This window comes from Harmonia axyridis, chromosome 3 (assembly GCF_914767665.1).
Source record: "Harmonia axyridis chromosome 3, icHarAxyr1.1, whole genome shotgun sequence".
Taxonomy (NCBI): Eukaryota; Metazoa; Arthropoda; class Insecta; order Coleoptera; family Coccinellidae; genus Harmonia; species Harmonia axyridis.
This window is the reverse complement of record NC_059503.1, coordinates 27,663,615-27,684,368: the sequence shown is the minus strand read 5'-3', so window position 1 is coordinate 27,684,368 and position 20,754 is coordinate 27,663,615. Positions and strand designations below refer to the sequence as shown.

Sequence of the window (20,754 nt, the reverse complement as noted above, 5' to 3'; positions counted from 1 at the left end):
ACTAACACTCTGTCAATCCAACTACAGAATTTCGGCTTTAGGTGATTTTGGTGTTTACTGCCAAACGTTAGGTTGGTAATACATACATTTAATCTATGGTTTGTCATCTTCGAGCGGATTTGTATTGACAAAAATCTGCAGTCGATTTTCCCAATAATGCGGTCAAATATCCTTATATTCGCTTGATATTTTTCATAATTCTGAAGCTTTATTGAGACTTTTATGTGCTTGCCTTACTGTTTGGGAGGAACGAAATGGAACCGAAAAGGAAGCTATCGTAAGTTCTCCATATTCCAACACTGATGATATTGTCGTCTCAGTTGTATTTATTTCATGTTCGGTTTTGATAATAAGTATTTTTGATTCATCGATGGGCTATGTGTGTTATTTTTTGAGCTATTAAAAGTTTTGATACAAACTATTCTGGGAGGTATTTTCATCATTATTTTTGAATATAAAGTATGGATGTGTTTTGGTTTTGATGAGGAAAATTCGTTTAGATTGAAAGTAATTTTTGATTTTTTCAATCGGGATCCAGAATTCTCATATTTAAGTTCCAGTTAGTTTGTTTCTATTCATCTTTTGTGGAAATCAACCATACAAAGGTTTCTGTGGGAAAATACATAGATTTGCATATATTGGCAGAGTAACAGGGAAAAAATTGCTTCTTTTAATAGCGTTTTTCAGATACAATTGTTAGACTTTCTTGGAATCTCGATTATTTTTATCTTGAAATTGTTTTGTGTGCCCAATTTACCAAATCAGATGTTTGAAAATACCTACCTATATTTGATAATGGTGTAAAAAGCAATTGACTTCCTCAATTTCCTCGCGCATGAGAATCGTTCAAACCCGATAATTTTCCGGAAATAATCATGTAGTTGCAGCAATTGAGGAACTGATAAAGACCAAAGTTTTGGTTCACACAACAATATGTTGAATTTAAATACAAGAGCACTTGTTTTACATTCTTATAAGAACAACTAGTTCATAAATCATTTGTTTATGTTGAATGTTGCGGTGAATGCTGAAGGCTTTATGATTTCAGTACCCAGGGAGATTCCCTCTACCAAACCTTAGCATTACCTAAGACTGCCACTAGCGATGAAATTAAGAAGACTTACAGGAGGCTTGCCTTGAAATACCATCCTGACAAGAACCCGAATAATCCAGAAGCTACAGAAAAATTCAAAGACGTTAATCATGCCCATTCTATACTCAGTGATCCAACGAAAAGGAGCATTTATGACAATTACGGTTCATTAGGGTTATATATAGCGGAACGGTTTGGAGAAGAGAATGTCAATACTTACTTTGTGGTAACATCTACATGGTGTAAGGTAAGTCCAATTTTATCTTAGTTTTTTCATATTGACTTTTAATTGAAATTTTATTGGAACGCTAATGTCCTTTAGATATTTGCTACTTTTTTAAGTCTATTTGTGTATGACCTATGTAAATTATTCTGAATTAATGAAAGCTTGTGGAAAGGAATCAGTTAGTTGATTTCTCTATTTACAGTATCCATGGTTTTCTTAGATAGTGTATATTTTACTATTATTATTTTACTTTTTTTGCAAATGCGAAGGAAGTAATTTTTTATCTTTTCACCAAAGTTTATAAAAAGAAGTGACTTGATAATAGTACATATCTCTGTTTTTGATGTGGGTGTAAATCCCATTTCAGTTGATACAGTTTTTCAAGTGGATTTGATATTCTATGAACTAATCCATCATTGTATATCTGAAGATAATACTATTTTTTCTGATTATGGATTATTTTTTATTTCATTCATTTCATACAGTCAATTATAGTTTCATTAAAATATTAAAAAACATGTAATTCCTCAAAGATTAAATTGCATACAATCAGTCAAATTTAGAAAAACCTATAAAACTTTTTCAATTAGAATTTCCATTTTATATTATCAATTATTCATTCTGGGAAATAATTTCTTTTCTTATCTATTTTTAAACATTTTCATCCAAGCGAAATTTGTGTTCATTAATTATTTGATTCTGTTCTTAATCAATTTCCATTAGTTTTCGACAATCTTATAGTATGATGTTATTATTGTAAAACTCTCAAAGGATTATTGTTTTTTTTATGAGAAAAGTTGCTTTGAATTCTTAGTGAAAACAACTACCTAAGTTTGTTTTGAATAATTTCGAATCCACTCATTGAATGTAAATCTGTTCTCCCAATTTAAGCGCTCAATAACTGAACTCTATCATTTCGTCACAAATCTTGATGACGAATTCGTCATAAAATATTCGGAAAAATTCGTTTTTCTGATAATTTGAGAACAACAGATAAAATTGAATTTAAATATTGCATTTATATGGCAAATAATAATTTCAGGCAATATTGTAAAAATACTTCATATATCAATAAATACAGATCCGACCGAGTTGCAATTACATGTATATGTTTGTAACGTGCGTTCATTTAAATTCATGGTCAAGAGTGCTGTGGAGAAATTAGAGTTGTTTTTCAGTGATTACAAGTAGCGCTTAGTTTTTTTCGAGTTTCGAAGTATTTAAACAAATGTTAGTGATATGGTACAAGCTAAGCGCTACTTATAAGCTGCTTTCCAGTCAGGTGCGTGTCACCCCGGGGCTCGGCGCACTAGAGCTTCGAGCCCTTGCTATGAGTGGAACGCGCCAAAACGAAACTGTCAAATTCAACGTAAATAAACCAGCGTGTTCTACAGCTGTCTCGTACTTTATGCGAAGTAACGGTCTTCTTTCTCTCTCACACCTGTCAGTGCTCGAAGCCCCGCAAATGCGGGGGGTGCTTCAGAGGAAAGGGGAAGGTAACGCGAGGGCTCGACGCCCTGTTTACTGGCACACTACAATACAAGTGCGCTTCGGTACGCTTCGGAGCTGTACCGAGGAGCTCCTGACGTTGGCTGGAAAGCACCTATAATCACAGGAAATCCACTCTAATTTAGGGAGAGAGGGATAGGAATCGGCTCCAGCATAGGACTGACTTGAGTCACAACATAGTTCTGATTGGTTCTGCATATTGAACCAATCAAAATTCAATTCATTCGTTGGCAGACTTTGAAATTGTTTCAATGGAGGGAAGAGATAAGGGAAATAATCTCTTATGGTAGAACTGTTGAGAGAGTGTCCAGCAGAAAGGGAAATTATAAGGCGCTAGTGTAGCTAGAAGGTAACCAAACCAAGAAGGCGAACCACTAGTGTAACTAGAGGGTAACCAATCCATGAAGGCGAATATACTTTCATCCTTGTTTACTTTTTGATTTATCTATCATTTCTTTATGACGTTTCTCATGAAATTCACCCTCTAGCTACAATAGCGCCCCCAATTTGGGTCAGTTCACTTTTGAAATCTCTACCATCCATGCTGTTCATGGTCACGTGACTGAAGACTCAACCTTTCTCTCTTTTCTGTTGTATTTATGTTCTCCACTCATCGCCCAAATGCGGATCTACGTATTATTAAATCATTGATGCAAAAGTTCAAAACCATAGAAAATTTAAGGAGATTATAAAAAAAGACAAATAACTATTGACTACCAACACTTCCAATACTTACGTCTTTATAATATAATTTCTCAAACAAAAATTAGTTTTGTCCACAACTGGCTGGAAGACTAAGGTCGATTGATTATATTATCAATAAAGTTAATTTCTCTCTAATTATTGGCGACAGATCCGAAAAAGAAATTTTAGTGTATTAAAGTCTTCGGTCTCCGGTCACGTGATCATAAAGAAGAGAATAAAGACGTTTGAATTTTACCTAATAGTATTATGATTATGAAGAACCAATTAAAAATATGTAGCGATTTCAGTCAGCTAAGGAAAATGTCATGGGTCTCACTTCTATTCTGGAATCGGTTCCTCTATCTCTCCCTCTTTACGCGCTATCTACATATTGTTAAATCATTGTTTAGCATATATAATTATGTTTTTTCGTATGAAAACATGTTTCTAAAAAACGGAAGACTTTGTTCACAAGGACTATGGAGCGTTATTACGGAGCCAATCTTGTTGTCCTTTTTGCTACTCTGTTCATGTTCTATGATAGACAATGTTAAAAAGGCGACTGAAAATGCGGTGTAAGATTAGAATCATCTCTATTAGAATTGGTCCTTATGATGTAACTCATAGTGGGATTTCGCCCATTAATGAACTTAATTGGGGTATTCAAGATCAGAACCTACCCTGAACATTTCAAGTTTTTAGGTCTTTCCGTTCGAGAGTTATCGTGTTTGAGGAAGGACGGCCAGAATTAAATTTGTGGGCGAATTCGTAGACAGTAAGTCGAACCTTATCGTTTGAGACCATTCACGTCTCAAAATTAGAAAATTACGGACATTGTGACGAAATGATAGAACAATCATTTGAAGGAACATATGTATATTACATTCAATGTGTGGATTCTGAATTATTCAGAACAAACAACATAGGAAGTTGTTTCCCCTAAGAATTCGAAGCAACTTTTTTTTCATAAAAAATCAGTAATACCTTAAGAGTTTAGGATATTAACGTCATTCGATAAGATCGTCAAACTAACGGAAATTGATTGAAAACGGAATCAAATAATTATTAATGAATACATATCTCGCTTAGATAAAAAATTTTACGTTTAATCGTTTGATATTTTATTCGAATTGTCGAGTATATAAGAAGAGTCCAGTGGTATTCAGAAGTATATCTTCACCGAATATTCAAATGTTCAAACATTCCGATTTTCAATAGTAGAACTGAATTGTGAAACATAGGCATTGTCGAAAATTCCTTCGAATTTTTGTTACGTTATGAGATGAATATAAATTATTAAATTCGAATTTAGAAGAGTCGAATGCTCGACTATTCGCCCGTTGTTACTCCGGTATGAGCGCGCAAAAGTGATCCCAATAAACTAGTTCTGGAATAGGAAATATTTATTTAGAGACTCCTTAACCACAAAACTAAATTTGCAAATGTTCGTGATTTATAGTATTTCAAATATTAGCTCGATTGATAGGTTAATAAATAAATTTTGCCTAAAATTCGTTTATTGATTTACATATAGCGAAAATTATAAAAAGCGAAGGCATATTTACAGTGAGACCATAAATCTCGAGTTGTCAGACTGAAGCACATAAGTCAACAAGCTCGCCAAAGTTTGGTATTTATTATAAATATAAGGCAAGTTATGTTCTTTAGAGCGTCCATAAATTAAAATGATGAGATCAAATTGAGTAGGCGACTTGTGTTTTGGTCAACGAATGAGTCAGTCAAAGTAATGAACGTGGCTTTAAAAAAAATTAATAATTTTTGCTCTCCTGTTTACTGAGCTTACTTATGTGCTTTAGTTTCGCTATTCATTCTGTTATTACCAAATCACAGAACTACCTTCTGTGGCACAGTGGTTTGGGAGACGGCTGTGATGCTGAAGGTACCCGGGTTCGAATCCCGGCTAGGTCATGGATGTTATGATATGATGAGGTTACATGTAATAGTAGCTTCAAGCTAAATGTCGCCTTGTTGTATCTAATTGAAGAATAAAAAAAAATTTTCGCCGGTTGATACTTGTCCGGCATTACAATTTAAAATGAAGAAACGATTTGATTTACTAACGTGTGATCCATACATTTTCGAGTCAAATTCAAGACATTCTTCCGTTTAACATTAACAGAGTTTTTCCTCTTATATTTCCGATTCAGTTTATATCGTATGTTTTTTCTTTGAGAGTGCACGATGTAAACAGGTGAGTGGTACTTATCGAACATTCCGTTTTCGTTCCGATAAGAAGGCGATATTTCTCATTTCCTTATCGAAATTCTGGACGCAATTACAAACCTACTGAACTCTGTTACTTCAGGGGCTCATTTTATCATTCTAGAGATAAGTTGAACCTGTCAGTTGGATGCCAAATTTCGATTCGAATGTTCAATCTGTTGGGGTGACAAAGTGTTATGTTGATTCGGCATGACTGCCGGCTTTGGTACCGGTGTGCTTTCGACCTGGTTGTGTTTTAGAAGTTTGACATGCGCCACGCAGGTAAAAGTGTCGGAAACCGGTAATTTTCTTTCTCATAAAGTGTCTGCGAATTTGAAATTTTGAGATTTTTGATCAAAGGGTGTTATAAAGCCTATTGCTGAGGTCATACATTCAAATGCGATGATTTTATTGTTTTTTTTTCTGTACCTGCTAGAGATAAATATATCGAATCCAATGTTGATATTAACAGAAATGAATATTATTTATTTGAAAAAAATCTCTCGCACTCTTAGAACATCAAATTAAAAGAGATCAAGTTATTTCTATTCCATAAAGATGTTAATGTTTCGCTACCTATGTCTGAGCATTTGAGGTACTAAAAGAGTGAGAGGTCCTTTTATTTTATTAAGTTGTGAACGATAACCTACAATTTTGTTTTATTTTCAGGCACTATTTGTCTTCTGCGGCATTGCCACCTGCTGCTATTGCTGTTGCTGCCTGTGCTGTTGTTGCAACTTCTGCTGCGGAAAGTGTAGACCCCAGTCCCCGGAGGAGACTGGCGACTATCATACCTTGAACGTAAGTGTCTTAATCGCGTTTCTCTTGGTGTTTGCTTTATTTTGCTTTCGAGTGTTGCAAAAGTTGTGGCGCTATTACTATAGAAGATTGAAACGCAAATCGTTGTGGTTTTATATGTCTCTACAGTTAAAAGGCGTCTCTTCTGGTGGCATTTATAGTTGAGGACTATTGAACTATTTGGTGCGAGAGCATATATATTGTTGATAGTGGGGGATTCCAGTTTGAAATTTTTTTTGTGAATCATCATTGCCATAAAATAATGTTTTTTTTTTTTTAATGTTTCCTTTTATTGAAAATCAATTATAGGATTAGGCAAATATTAGATTATAAGAATAAGAGTTCCATAGACTATCATCCTCGCAAACTGTTCATCTGCAATATATAATTCTGTCAGGAATGGAATTAAAATACCTGCCTTCACTTTGTAAGGAGAAATGCAGGTATTTGAGACTGAGCCATTTCTGTTTTACTGGCATATTTCTACTTTGTGATAACAAAGTGACACCTAGTCAGCAATAGCCTCTTTAGAGGATAAGTACCAGAGTATTATATAGAAATAACTGAATTATTTCAAATTTTTAAAAATTTTGCACTCTTTTATAATAATATATAAATATATAAATTTATATTTCTTAAGCATTTTCTCTGTTGAATTTTAATTAGAATGTTATCCTTTTGGGCAATATTGTTACCATCATTTTTTCATTGATGAAAAAAAATATTCTGCAGTAACATCTCTGAAATGTTTGTTAAATCAATAGCATTTTTTGTTTAGTTACTGAAAGGGAAACAAAATAAGAAAACTTGATGTAACACTGCTGAATATGCTGGATTACTTTTTACATATAACTTTTCGAATTCATTCAACTGAAATATTGAGTTCTAAAAAAATCAGGATTTCTGGAAATTTAAGTAGATATATTATATTGATTTTATCCTACTGATAAGATGTATTAAGGCGTTGTTTATTGCTAATATTTCTTTCATTGATTTAATTGTTATGTTTCCATTGTTATTAAAATTTTCAACTAATCTATTTAATTTGTACATTAGTTCTTCTCAAAATTTTATAAAAAAATTAATTTCGTCGATACTAAAAGGAGGCCACACACTACAGATTTGAATCGCTCAACAGTTTGATTGATAGATATATACAAGTTTTTACACCTGTCAATCCAAAATTTACTGTATTAAGGGCGACCCGATTACCTTCCAACCTTGGATACCTTTCAACTGTTTGTCTGCTAACTATTGGCAGATTCTCATTCGCATCAAAATTTACTTGTTTATGTTGTATAGTTTCTGAGAATTTTTTTGTAAATTCATTAATTTGTTTTCCGATACAATTTTAAATTACATATTAAACTTGAGAAGAGCTTTTAAAGTTCAGGACCATGATCAGACTTATTTTTTTAATTCAATTCACCAAAGGTTGAAAAAAAATTATAGACATTGAGAGACTGTCTCAACATGCAACATTTTAAGTATTGGTCTAAGTAATTTATATTCAATGAACATTGACCAATGTTTGAGTGGACATACTTATAAATTGAAAAGGGAAAATTTCAAGACTTACAGAGCCAGTATTTTTTGGTGAATTGTGTGTTTGTTGTGTGGAACACCACCATGTAACAGCTCAGTTCGAAACGAAATTAGAGACATTTTTTCTTACCAATCACCGATTTTGATGGGGTTTTCACATAATTCTTTAAACAACAGTCTACTTTGAAGTATTTCAATATTTTTAATTTGCAGATGAAAAAAAAAACAATTATTTTGGTAACTTTTCGTTTTTCGCGAAAGAATTGATGATATGGTATCCCTTCGAAGCACCTAATGTATTTTAAAAATATTCCGAAAAAAATCATTACAAAAGAGGCAAAACTTTGATTTTGTGAGAATTTACAAAAATACTATTTAAGTAGGCACTTCTTTCGTTGAAACTTGGAATTATTGTGATATTCCTAACTTCTACTGACCATTCAATCGTTCTGGCAACACCGCACATTATTTTTGTTCCTCCTCCTCCTCTGAGAAAATATTGACATTTCACGAGAATAGCACTTATTTTGTTACCAATATAATTATTTTTGAGTTATAGCACTTTTGTGAGGTTATAGCCATTGCCTAAACTCTAATATTTTTTGTAATAATAATATATATTCAAAATAATGAACCAACATAACCAATATAATTCAATTTGGTGAATTTCCATCTGACAACTTGATCCAACTATAAATAAACCCTATTCACCATATACATTCACAAGTCACTATCGGAAGACTGAATATCTTCCACCTCAAACCGTTTACTCGGATCAATGTGCAAGAATGTGGTGCAATCCGTTTAAACGATAGTTAAGTCTGTAGTGTTCGGCCTCTTGAAACCAAATTTAATGATTTCTATGATGACAACATCATGCGCACCATGAAAAAGATGTAACAGAACATTAAATTCTCCAGAAATCGACATCAACTAAAAAAAATTATTTAGAAGTGTTACAAACAGAAGAAATAATTCATTCAACTCTATTTTTTGGCCGTCTTATATTACGAATGAAAGACATTTACTAAGGTATAATTTTATATAAAATTATATAAAATATAAAATGTGTTCGGCGACTTCCTAACTGAGTGGACTCCTGTACACCTCTAGACGTTGACAAAATGATAGGGTTCATACTTCGTCTAGTAATATAGATATGAGTGTTTACTTGCCCACAAAAGACGTTTGGATAACAATCTAGATAAGGCAGCAACATTTGTGGGGGACATCATCCTACAATACAATAGTCGTAGTGCTTCATATAAAAATATTTGGTGATAAGTAGTTTCCACTTCATCAATCAAACAGTCTTATGTAAATGTCTCTGAACTCCAAACTAATATCACCTTGGCGCTGCCTTCGCTAAGGACATAGTGCCACCAGTTTCGCAACGCTTCTGTTCTCTGCTACAGTTCAAATGTTGATGGTAGTCTGCTAAAGTGAATAGTATGAAAAAAATCTGAAGGCTTGATTGTAGTGTAGTATAGTGTAGATATATAGTAGGCCTACGTTTTTCTCCAAACCTTTGGTCGGAGATTGTCTCGAAGTAGCAAAAGGATTTTGTAGAACTAGTTGTCTGAAGCGCCTATCTTGACGCCTTACGGCCACGTCTTGATTGACCATTTGATTTTCTTTTCATGTTCTTTTCTCAATATATGCATTACAATTGCACTAATTAGTTATAATATAAAAAAGCTATATGGTTTTCTCGAAAAATTATCGAATATTACAATTACATAGCATATTTCAACAATACAGTAATTATTCAAACATCAAAGCAAGCATTTCTTCGGGTGTAACACTTCTAATGAAAATGAGTGTACTATCTTTCAGTTTAGACACATAAAAAAGGAACTTAAAATGATCCTCAAGTTACCTTATCACTTTTTATGTTTATTTCAATATTTCGTTACTTTTCACTCGACCTCACTGGCGTATTGTTTGGTAGAATCTAATCATATATGTAATTAATCATCTCTGTCGTTGTTTAGCAAATAATCGACCTCCGTTTTCCACTAATGTTCCTAGCAACCGTTTGCATTATATCAAGAGGTGCTTTTCCAATGAGGGGCTTCATTTCGAATACCCCGCTATCTGGACAGCTGTCATCTTTTGACATTTGACAAGTAAAACCTACGCCATTACTGAAAATGGAATGATACAGGCTTCAAAAACGGATTGGAATTGTTGAAATTCACTCCAAAAATGGTGAAAATTCTGCAGTCGCAGTTCGTAAAACTAAAGCATTTTTGGGCCGTCGTGAAGCAGATTTTCGGCCGGCAATAGTGAAACTGGTAGAAAAGTTTGTTGGGACAAGTAAGTGAGGAATCGATACCGTTGTCGTCACTCAAGAACAATTGAAAATATTGCTGTTGTAGTCCGTAGTGTTGACGAAAACCTAGGTTAATCGATCTTGGGAATTAGGCACTCAAGATTTAGGTCTGGAAGATATTGATTTGGACAACGTTTATTTTCAACAAGACTGCTCTACGTGCCACACAAGCAATGAAATAATCCTAATTTTTCTAGGAAATTTTCTTGGCGTGTTATTTCTCAAAGAGGTGACCATAATTGGCCACCGAGATCTTGTGGTTTAACACCTTGGGACTTTTTCTTTGGGGCCTCGAGAAAGATAAGGTCTATGCCAATGTTCCACAATCGATTCAAGTCCTTAAAAACGATGGAATTCCTGAAGTTATCGAGTACATACAGCAGCAAGTGTGCGAATTGGTCATGAAAAATTTCATAAAAAAGATGCTGCAACCGTGGCCTTTTGGCTGATATCAATTTCCATCATTAATGACATACCTTCCTCTTTACAATGAAATAAACATCCATTGATTCCTCTCGAAATATTATTATCATTATTATCAAAATGAAACCTCTCATTGGTAAACCCCTCTACAAATTGTCGACGAAAATTTCGGACAGGTCTCTATTCGAATCTAAATCAATATTGCACTAGCACAAAAACGGAAATACCTATGTATACAAAAGGTCCCCATAAGACCTGTACTTTCAGGATGTTTACTTTCATTCACCATCAGTTAGAGTTCATAACACATTCCATTTTCTGATAAAAATCGATAGCCCATCCCTGAAAAGGTGTATGATGAATTTCATGTGTAATAGAGTGCTAGCTTGTTGAGAGGAAATTCCATCACGTAACTGCTCAGTTTAAAACGAAATTATAGATTTTTCGTCTTACAACCACCGATTCAATAAAATAAGAAAAATGGCGAAACCTCACTCTTTCCAATTTATTGATTCGGAATTCTTTGTTTTATTTCGTTTGAAAAAAACTTGTTCCTTTTGAAAAACCCCTTTCATATTCTCAAGTCAAAGTAACGTGGATTGTATGAAATAAGTCTAAAGGTTTTAATACTTTTAATTCGACAATATTTTGTAACAAGTTTGAAATAATGATTTTTCATTATTATCGTTCATTGGTCAACCATTTGACAATTATTAGCTAATTATTTCATAGGTGAATATAGTTAAGCGCCTATTTTGTGATATGCTTCCTTCACCTTCCATATGCATTATCGACATTGCAGTTCAAGTACAGCTGCTAATTTCACGTTAGATAAACCAACATCTCGATATACAACAATTCTACCTCTCTCAAAGGCGCTAAAATTGTGTGTTGTAAAGTCTTCAAGTGGAGGCATCTTTCGAGGTTAAACACTAGTAGACAAAGGCGAAATAATTGAAAATATCTGTGCTGGCCTTGAATGACCGTTTTCTTTACAAAAACTAAGATGAAATGGTTGTTTCTTACCATATCATCTTTGAATATGTCGGGTATACTTCAAATATAGTCATTCTGAAATTGGAGATGTAGTAACCATAAGAGAATGCAGACCTCTATCAAAAACTGTGAGGTTCAATGTATTGAAGGTTACAAAAGGCAGTAGCTCTAAGAAGAGTTTCAAGAAATTTTAGAAACTGTTGCCAAAAAATTTAGTTGATAAAATAATTCCTTCTATGTTTAAACTAATACTGACACTATGTATATTTCCTGGAAATCTGCCCAATTTTCAAGGGGAAAATATTCTTCTTTAATGGTGGTACTTACGATGTCGCACAGAAAATAGGAATTTCCTCGTCGTAGAAGTAAGCGTGCTTTTAAAAAATGATGTTACCATCAAAGCATATATTATAATAATAAAAAAGTAGGTTGCCATTATTACAATAAAGTAGCATTTGGCTGAAATGATACCAGAATAGACAAAAATTTGTGCATGCTGATAATGACAATCTACTGAACTAGTTGATACACGGCGATGGTCTTACGATTCTGAGGCTACTCCTTGCTCTCTTTTTCTGTAACGTAGGTGTTTCTTCTCTCTTCCGCCAAGGTAAGTCCTTCCGCTTTTCCTCACGCTGCTTTTCTTTCCACTTTCGGATCTAGAAGACGTCTTGGGGCTGAATCAAGGTAAAACAAGTATATCTAGCATCCCTATTTTTCGGGAGCGTCTTGAATAACGTCCCAAGGGTGTTTCAAGACGTTCTTGTCACCTCATCGTCACGCAACGTTAGTGTTTGTTTTTTTTTTCGTTTATCGTACTTTCACAGATTCTCTTCTCATTATTTTTCGTTCCTTATTCTGAAATGTAGCGATTTTTTGCAGCGGGATCAGGGACCTAGTCAGCAACCGATAGTTAGTCAACCAGGAAAGGGGGTAAGTTGGAAGTTTTTTTTTTATATATCTCTGTTCGTGGAATCGTCGTAAAATCTGTTCTGAGAGAAAGGTTTGTAAGTTGTACATTTTTATTTTTAGAAGAATCTGAGTGCTTGGAGTGTACGTAAGTTTTAGTACAGTGAGCATGTTCGTTAAGATATTTTTGATGCTTAGCGATTTTTTTATTCCAACCGGTATTTTTTATGTATACCGGTATATGGTCAGAATATTTTTAAATAGGCGATTTCTCACTTGAATTTTTTTTATATGCGTTTTCCTTTTTCAAACATGCGCTTTTTCGTGATGTTAATTAAGTATAAAAAAAAATAGAATTTTCAATTTGAAATTTTTTCACCCATATTTCACTTACATGAATGTTTCATTATCACTTTTTTAAATGTTAAAACTTTTTAAATGTCTTACAAAATTTCGATCTTCGAGTAAGTCTTCCATTCCTGTATTCTAGTGTGCTTTTAAACAAGTTTTTCTAATCTTTTGAAGATTTTTGAATTCTCATTTTCAACTTGAGAACCCGATTTTCAATCTAGAGGATTCAGTTTTTCAATGTGACAATACTAATAACAGGAATTGACTAATGAAACAACGGGTTTTCTTTCGGTAAATCTCTTTTTTTTCGGACATTCTCTTTGTTTTATATTCTTATCCCTTGTAAAAATTGATTAACACGCGAGATGAAAAAAAATAAAGTTGAGAAATTATAGATACCTCTCAAACTCCACTTGAGTATAGAGAACAGTTGAGCTAACTTAACACTTATTCCTTTAAGAAGGATTTTCAAGTGATGCAATGTAAAAAAGTTATTATTTCTCATAATGAAAAAAAAAATACCGATTGCAGTATTGGCATTTGTGTTAAAAACACCGCCACCTAGTTGTAAAATCAACTTTGCCTTAAATTCAGAATTCATGGGAAATTCTATACATTCTAGCATCTACCTCTTAGAATCTTCTGAATATGTCTACCGTAATTGTAGGTGTAACGTCAGGTTAAAAAACCGACTATATCACGTCTGAAAAACCCGGAATTTTTTGTCTTTGAACAATTGGCCGAAAAGTTTTCAGCATTATATTTTTATGAAATTTTAATACCAAAATTTGTCCGTGTCGGACGAATGTTCTGTGAGCTCTATGCCTGTAAATGTGGGGTTAGGCCCTTGACCCAAAGGTATAGCGTGCTGGGACTTTGTTACTCTTGACTTTTCGATCGATGAGGTCTCCATGCCTCGACACTTTACTTCACATGATACTATTTATTTATGATATTGCATAAAATCCTAATGGGATAGCACGTAAATACTCAAATATTTTTCATGAAAATTATCAATATATTCATTTGCTTTGTTAAATTCCCCACGTTCGTGATTCGCATAATTTTATTTGCCATCGAGAAAAACCATTACAGTTGGACTCCATTATTGTTTAGTAGAAAAGATTTTTATTCGCAAACAAGAAGTGTGTTACGTGTATGTAGAATTTTCACCTTATGAAAACAAAAACGATGATTTACAGCTCTTTATTTACAAACTAGAAGCATAAAATGTGTAGGTTTGTGAATTCTTCTAGGAATATGAAATCAATTCTAAAGCACGTATATTTCTTTTTCCCCGAATCATAAAATTATATCTCAACTCTGATCTCATATTGAGTCTGGAGATACGCACTAATTAACCTTTTTATTATTGAGTCTTCTGTTATGAGAAATTGTAAAAAACTATATTCGAAAACCGCTGTTTAAATTGAGCATAAAATTATATTCGATTAATCGGAGGGTCATGATTCTAATAATTTTATTTTCTTAATTTTAGAGAAATTGAAAGAAAATGACTCCGACCCAAGCCGGTAGAAAAACATTTGTCTACTTTATACTCTAATAGAGGGACGTATGTAACTTTCCCAATAAACACTTTATTACACATCCTGTCGTGTTATTCAGTGGAATTCATATAATATAGACTAGATAGTTCGGAAGAATTGAAACTGTGAGTTGATATTCAACTGCCACTTCCTTTTTTCAGGACGACCATTCGGACGCTGAGGCAGGATCACCCAGAGGTTCTCCGATTACGTCTCAGCCTTCTCCTAAGAAGGGTCCAAGCGTTCCGGTCTACGCCATGCCACCGCCTAACTACAATGAAAGTCAATCGCTCAACCAGGGTGATGTGCCAGTCTACACTCCAGGTGAGTGAAAATGTACACCAATTTTTTATTTTTTTTTTATTCCATGCCATTCCTCTGAACAGTTGATACCAAGTTTGAAGTTATCATTGTCAGTTGAAATACCTTCTAGTAATCAGAATTATACAGGGTGGGATACGGTCGATGGTACCCTGGATTTTAACGGAGAACGGAAGGTAGGATTTTATTGAAAATTTGGTTTTTTGGGTAGGCACCACTGCTCTATCGATCTGAAATATTTTCAAAAACTACTAACGATATTCCATATAGAACATGCCATAGCCTCTTGATAATTTATATATTAACTTCCTTGTCAGTATCTCTAGTTTTTTTCAAGTAATTGATTGATTTACTTCTTTTTTTTTGTACAAAACAGATTCAATTCATTACTCCGGTACTTGGAATCCTAGAAAGCTGAAATTTCGGGTGTAGATTATCAGTATCCAATAACCCATGTACCATGTACGTGAAATAAAATACGTCTCTGTGTGAAGGTTTGTTCAAATTCAACATACTTCAACGAGACTTACTAAAATGATAAAAAGTGGATTTTTTCAAGCGGAATGATATCATATGCATATCATAAAATGTATTGAAAGAAAATAAAATTTCCTTTCAGAAGATATAAAAAGTTTATATACCTATGTTAATTGTAAGGTTTCCTAATTAAAAGCAAATTTCATCCTAAGGGCAATATCAAAACACATTTGTTTTAGATATCCATGAAATGGCATAGAAATATTGAATTATATTGATTATAATTTGACTATTGGCATCGCCTGTAAAACATTGCTGTTATATAACTAATATTTCATGAGGAAACGATTCAAATGAAAAGCAATAAATGATAATACAAGTTTTAATGAAATTGTTTATTCTCCACAGCCAATACGATCAAATTGTTGTAAGAACTTGCAAATTGTTTAATGAGATGTGTATCCTGACTCATAAACGATGAACAACAGGGAATTTATACGCATTGGACGTGAAGAACTGTTCTATCAATTAAATATTCGTTGATGAATTCGAAACTACTGTATAAGGTGCATAGAAAACATGGTGTGTCTACTTTACCTGTAAAACTTTCAGACAAAGCTGAAGGTTTTTCAGATTTATATCTACTTGATTTCGAGGGATCGCGTCTGTTTCAGATGGCGCATACATCGTTTACATTTGACATTTCTCTCGATTCTCGGCTCTCGTGACCTTTGAGTATAGAACAATAATAAATTATAATAAAATTATTATTATTATTAAATTATAATAAAATTTATTATTGTTATTATTCTATGCTCGTAACAATCTTCTATACTCTGTCATTGAAAATTCTATAGGAACTGAATTGTAATTTATTGTGAAAGTTTTTTAAAGTCTAAAATCAGTGTTTCCTCCTTACAGAACTCTGGTGAAGCAGAACACCAAAGCAACAGGTGGATATCTCAAAAAGTCTGAAAAAAAATCGAATCAGTACATACACCAGGGATTCTATGCATCTAACTAATGTTAAATACGCTCTATTAGTTATGACGTCACACACCGCCATTTTTGGTTCTCCTGTCAGTGTTCGGAATCCAAACAAACAAATTGTCATTCAAATTAGTACGTTGTCGTTGAAGAAATTGGCTTATTTTCATAAATAAGATTATTTAAGGAAAGATTTTACTATTAATTGATAGACAGAAGGAACGAGATTAATGCCAGTAAGTTCGATTTTAAAGTTCAACTAATAAACACGACTTTTTACAAAATCTGAGGAATGATACAGGATTCAAACTTACTGGTATTATCCTCGTTCCTTCTGTCTATCAATTAATACTGAAATCGTTCCTCAAATACTCTTATTTATGAAAATAAGCCAATTCCTTCAACGACACCGTACTAATTTGAATGACAATTTATTTGTTTGGATTCTGAACACTGATAGTATTTTATTTCACGTACATTATACATTCATGGGTGATTGGATACCCGAAATTTCAACTTACTAGGATTCCAAGGAGTGATAAAGCTCTCTTATACAAAATTACTCGAAAAAAACTAGATATAGGGATAAGTAAGTTAACACATACATTATCAAGAGGCAATGGCAAACCGAAAAAGTAATAATATACAGAATGTTCTATTTGAAATATCGAAGTTGTTAGTAGTTAAATAAGGGACAACACCGCAACTCTGAAAATATTTCAGATCGATAAAGCAGTGGTTCCTTACTAATGAAACGCAATTTTCAATAAAATCGCAACTTTCGTTCTCCGCCAATGTCCAGGGAAACATCGACCGTGGCTCACCCTGTATATTTGTAGCTAATCAAAAAACAACATACAAAAAAAAAACTGAAATAAAAAACAATCAAGTTTCAGGAATGAAGAATAAATAACGAGTTAGCTAATATGAAAAGAAAAAAAAATTGTTTTCAATCAGTCTATTCGTCGAAGCAAGTTTTTTCTACAAGCATTCTTGATGCATAGAGAGATGTTACTTATTTAAATTTATATAAAATTTATTGATACTGATTTACTGGATTTGGTTCTTACTTGATGGAAATTCATGATCAAATAAAATACAATGATTTCCACAAATATTTGTGGAAATCATTGTGTTTCATTCAATTTAATTGATACCGATTTGTGTCTTTAAAAATGCAGATAATTTAGTGAAAAATTATTTCCACCAATTAGCAATGAGTTCTAAAACTTCATTGTTATTATACTCTTAGTAATGAGTGTATGCTTTTCTTGGTTTTATGTATTTTTATTTCAGTTTTCCTTATATTTCTTGTATTGTGATTTTTATTTTCATTTTGGTGTAATCAAATACCTATCATGTTTGTATTTGCATTTTCTGAATGATTCATAAAACTGATAAAACTCGAAAAATTCAAGTTATTCTATTTGAAAAACAACTGTTAAGTATACAATGCAAAATCTTTTTTTAAAACTTCAATCACGATAATAGACTAATATTTTGTGTCTCATTGTGCTTCTCATATATTACGTTATTTGTTATATTTGTGCTAACTCAATAAATGTTTGGTGCTACCCTTTCACATGTAAGATGCCCGTATTCTACCACAAGGTATGACGTCATTTGAATGTGATTTTTTTTAATGTATAATCATACAATCTAAAACAATATTTTTGATGAAAAAGATTGAATTTCGTTTTGGTTTATTATTTCCAACCGGCAATAGCGGTATAATTGTAATTATACAATTTGTTATGTCATAGTATCAGTCACTACTTGAGTGATTTCTTTAATTTTTAAGTTAAGAAGAATGTCCTGATAAATTAGTATCATCACCCTGTATATTAATGAAGGGTGATGAATATTAGTTATCAGGACATTCTTCTTGACTTGAAAATCAAAGAAAAATCTCAATTAGTCAGGAAGATGTTTATTTCTTTGGGATTGGTTACCTCATTCTTTTCAAACGACAGTATCACCATTATGGGTAATCTGATTATCTGAATTTTCCGTGTTATAAATTATGGTTTCATTGTCCTCTGCGGTACAACATTCGGGATATGGGGTAAGATGTTGAACGCATACAGTTTATTTCTCTTCCATTGGGTAAACTTATATGGCAGCATATACATGGGGAGTTTCAATTGTCGAAATACACAAAAGCGATCTGATTGAATGGAGTGATTTTGTAACAGTTTCCCAGTAGTTTGAATCTAAGTTTCGAGATTTCAAAGTCAATATTATAGTTTTCCAAATTATATCTTTCAACTTGTCCATTTCCTTGAGTAATATAAGGGTTGGTTCCACAAGTACAGGTACCGTGTGACGTAAAATATATCATTGGATAATACACACAAGACTAACAATGGAGATACTTAAAGCGTGTGAAGACACTGAATATAATTTCATTAATTTCTTTTTTCAAGCAAATAGATAGTTGCCAAGTTATGAATTCATGAGTATTATAGAAGGATATCTGGAAAGAATAACCTGAATTCAAATCTTCCAAAATATTCAATATATGATTTCGGTTCATACAAGTTCAATATTATTTGATATAAGAGGAAATAATAAACCATAGAATTAAATCTTCAGTGTTTTTGTCGCACAAGCACAACTTAAAGTCCTTAAAAATAGTATTTTCATCAAATTAAATTTTTTGTAAATCCTGATTTTATATTACCATTTCCTCCATCTGCGCAAAAAGCTAAATATCTTCTTATTCAGGAATGAGCTCAGCATGTCCTCCTAATCAGCAGCAGTGGTGAGAGAGAATTAATGCCGGAGTGTAGTGAGGAAAGCATAAGGCGTTTTATCGCAACCACACCACATCAGCCTAGATCTATATTCAAATTTCAGATTATCGAAACGTAAGTTAAGTGTAAACGATCGTTAAAAATTTTTGAATAATTGAAAAATTCATAACCACCAAATAATGTCCCATTTGTTCTATTTCTCAGTATTTGTGTTATTTGAAATTCTCTTCCTTAGTTCATAATTCATAAATTTTTTACGGTTCTAAAGATGCTTATTATGCAGATTTTTTCCCAGTTAACTTTGATACTAGGCAAATTGGAAATCAACAATTTTTTGCATCTTGCTGTGTTATTGGAAGTTGTTGATTTGATGTATACAATAAACTTTTTTGGCAGTTATTCATTTCAAAAGCAGATTTTTTTATTGAACACTTTTACCATTGCTTAAAGAAACAACTAATCAAGTTGTTGTCAATCTTTGAATCTGCTTTTGGAAATATTTCAAGATTCATTGTTGAGATATTTCCATTCCGATTAATAAAGTAATTCAAGCCAGTGAAAAAAGGGTTGGTTCTATGTAGAAGACAACTGAATGTACTTTGAGTAGTGCCATTTTTATTATTTTGGCTGATGATTATGTGATAAAATTCATTGTTGGTGCAAGAAAGGAGTTCTTTGTAATGTTGTTTTTAATTGAACTCAAATTACACTCAAGGAATTCTAATCTTCATTTTTTTAATTGTAAATTATTATTTTATTTTTTTTTTGTTTCTCAATTTGATTGGTTAGTTGAGGAAAACCAACTAGTGGCTCATAAATGTATCTCTTTTTTAATCAATACTGTTTGAATTAATTTTCTTAATGGGACACTTATGTATAATATTTGGACACACAAGTTGTCAATTTTGGAGAGGTTTCTATCGATGGATTGCTATTAAAAACCTTTTTTAAATTTATATGCTCATTTTATAAATTGCACAAACTGATCCTACATCAATTTTTCTGTCAAATTCAATTGCATTATTCCACCTGTGCCTTTCACAAAATGAGCATTATTCCATCTTCCGAGTACTCTGTGAATGGAAACTTCTTCAATTTGAATAAAATCAATATGTAACGTTTATTAGATGTTGAGTCATATTATTATTATATATTAAAATTAGCTTAGGTATGTAATTACTAGAGCTATATCTGTGTATATTATGAATAAATTAACGAGACACTATGTGTTTATTATTTCTACTTTGAAAAGAATATTCCTATTCGAGTCCTATTCAATACTAGAATTTCAAATATGACTGTTGTACTGTTATTCAACTTTGAACTGTCTTTTTTCTATTTCTGAACTGTTTGTGTAGTTTTTCAGGCGAATAGCGAGATTTCATGTCTTAATTAATCCTGCTGGTTGAGGTTGAAATTGATTCTGGCGGCCTCCTGTCCATACACGGCTTGTACCATTACTTTCGAAAGGAATGTACTAGATACTGGAAATTTAGAAGGTCCTAATATTTCAGTTAATAGGCAAAATTCCTTGGTTGAGCCAGAAAAACCCATATGAAAATTTGTTTCTCAAT

General features: G+C 32.7%; 1 protein-coding gene across 4 annotated transcripts; it reads left to right on the top strand.

Annotated features, from left to right (window-relative positions):
- Positions 1–44: 44 nt before the first annotated feature.
- On the top strand, positions 45–20,405 carry LOC123674882 (dnaJ homolog subfamily C member 5-like). 4 transcript variants are annotated; one of them, XM_045610021.1, is made up of 7 exons: positions 75–277; positions 1,049–1,340; positions 6,405–6,536; positions 12,715–12,765; positions 14,801–14,963; positions 18,015–18,035; positions 19,152–20,405. In XM_045610021.1, the coding sequence occupies exons 1-7, from the start codon at positions 255–257 to the stop codon at positions 19,190–19,192; spliced, it is 723 nt and encodes a 240-aa protein (XP_045465977.1). In that variant the 5' UTR covers positions 75–254; the 3' UTR covers positions 19,193–20,405. The 4 variants fall into 4 exon arrangements, with proteins under 4 accessions (XP_045465978.1, XP_045465980.1, XP_045465979.1 ...); XM_045610022.1 differs by lacking the exon at positions 18,015–18,035 and having other exon boundaries at positions 45–277; XM_045610023.1 differs by lacking the exon at positions 12,715–12,765 and having other exon boundaries at positions 70–277.
- Positions 20,406–20,754: the final 349 nt, after the last annotated feature.

Bases quoted from the DNA above. Each gene is read 5' to 3' on its own strand.
- LOC123674882 (XM_045610021.1), top strand. From the start codon at position 255: ATGGAACCGAAAAGGAAGCTATC. The intron at 278-1,048 runs GTAAGTTCTCCA...TTATGATTTCAG, and splicing joins GAACCGAAAAGGAAGCTATC to TACCCAGGGAGATTCCCTCT. The intron at 12,766-14,800 runs GTAAGTTGGAAG...TCCTTTTTTCAG, and splicing joins TTAGTCAACCAGGAAAGGGG to GACGACCATTCGGACGCTGA.